At 36.6% G+C, this 4,402-nt stretch overlaps 1 protein-coding gene across 1 annotated transcript; it reads left to right on the forward strand.

Annotated features, from left to right (window-relative positions):
* Window positions 1-240: 240 nt before the first annotated feature.
* On the forward strand, window positions 241-3,191 carry LOC131041106 (uncharacterized). The gene is made up of 6 exons (XM_057974083.2): window positions 241-473; window positions 1,457-1,562; window positions 1,743-1,830; window positions 2,005-2,088; window positions 2,487-2,603; window positions 2,747-3,191. The coding sequence occupies exons 1-6, from the start codon at window positions 442-444 to the stop codon at window positions 3,043-3,045; spliced, it is 726 nt and encodes a 241-aa protein (XP_057830066.1). The 5' UTR covers window positions 241-441; the 3' UTR covers window positions 3,046-3,191.
* Window positions 3,192-4,402: the final 1,211 nt, after the last annotated feature.

The following is a 4,402-nucleotide window of genomic DNA, read 5'->3' on the forward strand; positions in this document are numbered from 1 at the left end:
ACAAATATTATAAATTAAAATACTATATTATATTTATTTATGATAAATTTTATAAATTATTAATAGTTTCATATATTAAAGTATTTTATATAATATTATATAATAATAATAATAGAAGAAATAAATTATACAATCTAATTAATTTTTAAATTGTAATATAATGTTCTATAGAATCTAATTAATTCTAAAATTTAAGTATAATGTTTAACATAAATATTCGTTAAAAACAATTGTCATCTAGAGTCCAAATTTTTTAAAAACGGTCCAGAGAAGATCAAATTACAGTTGTCACAAGAGGTTGCCCTAGCCGTGGTGATCTGCGTGGTGAAATAACGTTGTTTGGTAATCTTTGTTTTCTAAATCTCGGCGGTCATAGCCTATTCCTCGCAGTGGAGACGAGGCAATGAATTTGTGAGCTGAGTTGCCTAAATTCATTCAACCATGGAGAACGAAGATGGACGAGATGCAAAATGGTATGCCATTTAGTTACTCTGACAACTCTTGAATATGTAATGGCAGGCCCTGGACTGCGTAGAAATCAACTTATGTTACTCTTGAGGTTTAGGGTTTAGGGTGTAGGGTTTGAAGTCCAGTCATCACAAATAAAAGAATAGAAGATAATTGGCGCAACAATACTATTTATTTTTCTAATGGTGGTTTATAAAATGGATTTGGTTTTGCATATGGTCTTTGATCACAGCCCTTTAGCACTAACCCATGTTCTTCACGACAGCTTTCTTGGATTGCGTTTTCTTCGTGCAGTTCTTGGTTCTTGCATATGTCCTTCACGATAGTCATATCTTATTCTCAAACTTGGAATTTTGCCCTTCCCACTGTAACCCTACGTCCGTGGTTACAGATCCCTCGGAGGCTAGCACTGTATCTCAGAGGATAAGAGCACGTGGTAATGAACCTGGTGATGGGATTCAAGTCTCTCCTTACCTATAACTGGCCGATTCATTACCATAGGTTATTCACTATAAGTCTCAAAACCGATGCTCCGGGTGCTAGTAGCTGATAACTACTGGACAGCTTTATCTGTACCCGTATAGTTATTTAGCATTGTATTTTATTATATATAAATAATAGGAATGCACCCTATGGGCCGCCCACCCAAATTTTAAGCGTTTACTGCTGTACCCTTGTAACAATGTAGCTTTGTGTATCTTTCATATCCATGTATTCCATGAATAGTTTGCATTTTCATACTGTTATCAAATGTTAAGTACTTGAAAAATGTATTTGTATATTGGTTGTTTTTATAACTGTTTCAACTTTCCTTTGTTGTTCGTTCGCATTGGGATTTGAGATGCCCCATTCAGGCCCCCTGCTCCAGGAAAGTTAGTTGAGCCTTGTTAAGGAATATCTTGGTTGATAAAATAGGCTGTTTTTAGTATCTCGTTATTTTGCCAATTTAAGTCTTGACATAACTAACTTAGTTCTCTCAACTGTACAGCTACAAGACCCCTGAAGAGTTTCGAGAAGTTGAGGTGGAGCCACTTGTCAAAGAGTCACTTTCAGACACAACAGAATTGTGGCTTATTCAGATGCCTCTAACTCAAGTACTTGTTCTTTGCCCATATCAATGACTGCAGATTTTATTTTGTTCACACATTTTTCTTTATACATGTTGCTGCTACCTGTTGGTTTTTAATATTTTAATGTTTATAGTTTGTAACTTAGGTGGCCGTGGATAGGAACTTATATTGTTTCTAATGTTTTGTGTGGTGAATTTACTGCAGTTTGAACCTGCAGACTTTCAGGGGAAAGAGTTATCAATTAAATTGCCTGAAGCAGAGGGCTGGATGGGATCTTTGGAAAATTCTCGTGGCAAGTTGTTCTCTTTTGTGCTGCCCTTGTGAGCTTATATTTGTAATATTTTTCTTTGTGGCATATTGCCAAAGCATCATGTTATACATATTTTTGAAACTGAATTCTTATATATTGTTTGCAGAATTTTATTCCATGGATGAATAATACATCTAAAACAGATTTATTGTGCAGGGAAATCATATGATATGTACTGTTTGGGTAATCAGGGAATGGAACCTTTTGCTTTTCTGCCAAGATCCTCAACATCTATGGGAGGTGGATATAACTGATCCCTCGAATTTGTTTTTTCTCGTTTTTGATGTTCTCTTTTAATTCTCTTAACTTGCAGATATGTCGGTTATATCTCAAAGTGAAGAATTGTCAATCATCAATATTTCAATCATATCGTAGAAAGCTCTCCTTTCTTTCAACATTTATCTTATAAGCCATTTGTCATTCTCACGAGATATCTGGGCACACCTCATGCACTCGATCAGTTGGCACATTTCCTTCTGGTTATACTTGGCACCTGCTTTATTGATTTTTAAACAGGACTGACAATAATATATCAATCAAATCTAAAATGGATACCCAAAAACAGTGCATGACAAGAGAGTTATGATTTTGGTTTATAGAATTCAAGAGTGTTAACTTTAATTATTTGAAGGTTGCAGTTCGAAAGATTTCCCGTCAAATTTGCCTTCTAAATGCTAAAACAGAAAATGGGAATGCACCTGGAAGAGCAGATAGCTCAGTTGGTTTGGTTTCCAAAACTCAAGACCATATAAAAAGTTAGTGCGTGTATTATTCTTTTCCCTTGAAGCTATAAAATTGTGCTCTATTTTTGTGTTATTTAGTTTCAATCAGTTTAAGCACATGTTTCATTTTTCTTTTTCAAATTTCCACAAGACTCACAAGTGAAATTCCTCTTTAGGAGAAGGTATATCTCAGGACCCGGGAAGATTAGTGGGGAGTGTCGGTCAGAAAGGTTCGCATGCTGTAAGTGGAATCACTTCTGAAGGTGAGGAACCTTCAACTAAGAAGAGGGCTAAGTTCTCTAAAGACGAAGGGATAAATGGGACACCAGCTGCTTCACGTTTGAGAAACTTGGAAGAAAGTGGGGCCTATGATTCTAGTTTGCAACAAAGTCAGAGCTATAAGACTAATGAAGTTAGAGTGGAATATTCCACTGGGATGAAAAAGAAAAAACGCAAGTCAAATAGTGAAGATTAATCATTATACAACTGTGATATTCCCTAGCGTTTTATATTGAAATGTTCCTAGGGTTTAATATTTTGCCCTAACCAGATGTAATGTTTCCTTTTTAATTTGACTGTTACAAATATTTCTGTTGCTTTAAATTCAGTTATCTTTCCCTCCGTTAGGGTGTTAACACACAATGCAAACTCTTATTGGTTTAAACAGGGACTATACATAATGAATAACAAGTAATTTCACAACTCTTACCTGCTACACCTCCCAGGGTATCAAGGACTCACAATGATGAATGTAAGGAAATCTGAAACAAATATGCAAACAGCAAACTGTGCTTAATGCAGATTTAAGCCTACAAACAACATAACTGTATTTACCCATGAATGACTTTTTCACCTGGAGGAAGGACTGGGTATCCAAAAGTGTGAAGATAAGTGCTACAGACCTCAGCACAGGATGTAGATCTGAATTTGAAGACTGGAGATATTCAGTACCTATGCCCAGATTTGGGACAGTGCTCCTAATGTATATGCGGATAGCTGTTCAAATATTTCTCTCTGCCCATGGAGTGCCTAGGATGTCAAGTTCTTCCAATGTTGTTAGGATCTGGGTGCTTGTTAATATACAATTATTGCCTGGTGTTCATTGTTGATTGGAGCTGGTGTTCCTTTCATGATTCATTCCAGCACAGAGGTTGTGGTATGCTCACCCACATGTGAGATTCCTTCAGATATGGTGGGAAAGCAATTTGGAAATGATTCGGCCAGCATCCTGTAGGACCTCATCTTTGGTGCCTCCTAAAAGATGCAGTACCTCAATTATGGATAAAGGAAAGGCCACTGCACTCACACTTGACTTCTAGTCTGATGTCCTCCAGCACTTGTAACCTGAGAATGAACTGAATTCACTAATTAAGCCCAATCTGCAAACCCTGTGTGGATTTGCCAAGAACAGAGGTAGGGTTTTCGTCCTAACCTCAAAAATGCAGTTGAGGGTGTTCGTCCTTCTTGCACTGCTCAATGGAAAACTGACCAAAACTTGCTCCCCTTGAATGACCAAAATACTTTTATTTATACCTGATTGCCCTAACCAAAGCCAGGTCAGCCTCCAACATAACAACAAATTCGCGCCCAAAAAATTTCAAAATTAAGTTGGCTCTAAACATATTATTTTATTTAATTAATATATTAATATATATAAATATATTGTTGAAAAACACTTATTTGTGTATACTATTTTAGGTCTCAGCTGGGAGACCAGGGAGGGACATGACAATCTTCCCCCCTCAAATTTTGCTTGTCCTCAAACAAAAGGCCTATTTATCCTAGGCACCGCTCCATAATTCTTGTGCCAAAGACATCATCTTCTGCTGCCA

Source organism: Cryptomeria japonica, chromosome 11 (genome assembly GCF_030272615.1).
Source record: "Cryptomeria japonica chromosome 11, Sugi_1.0, whole genome shotgun sequence".
Classification (NCBI taxonomy): domain Eukaryota; kingdom Viridiplantae; phylum Streptophyta; class Pinopsida; order Cupressales; family Cupressaceae; genus Cryptomeria; species Cryptomeria japonica.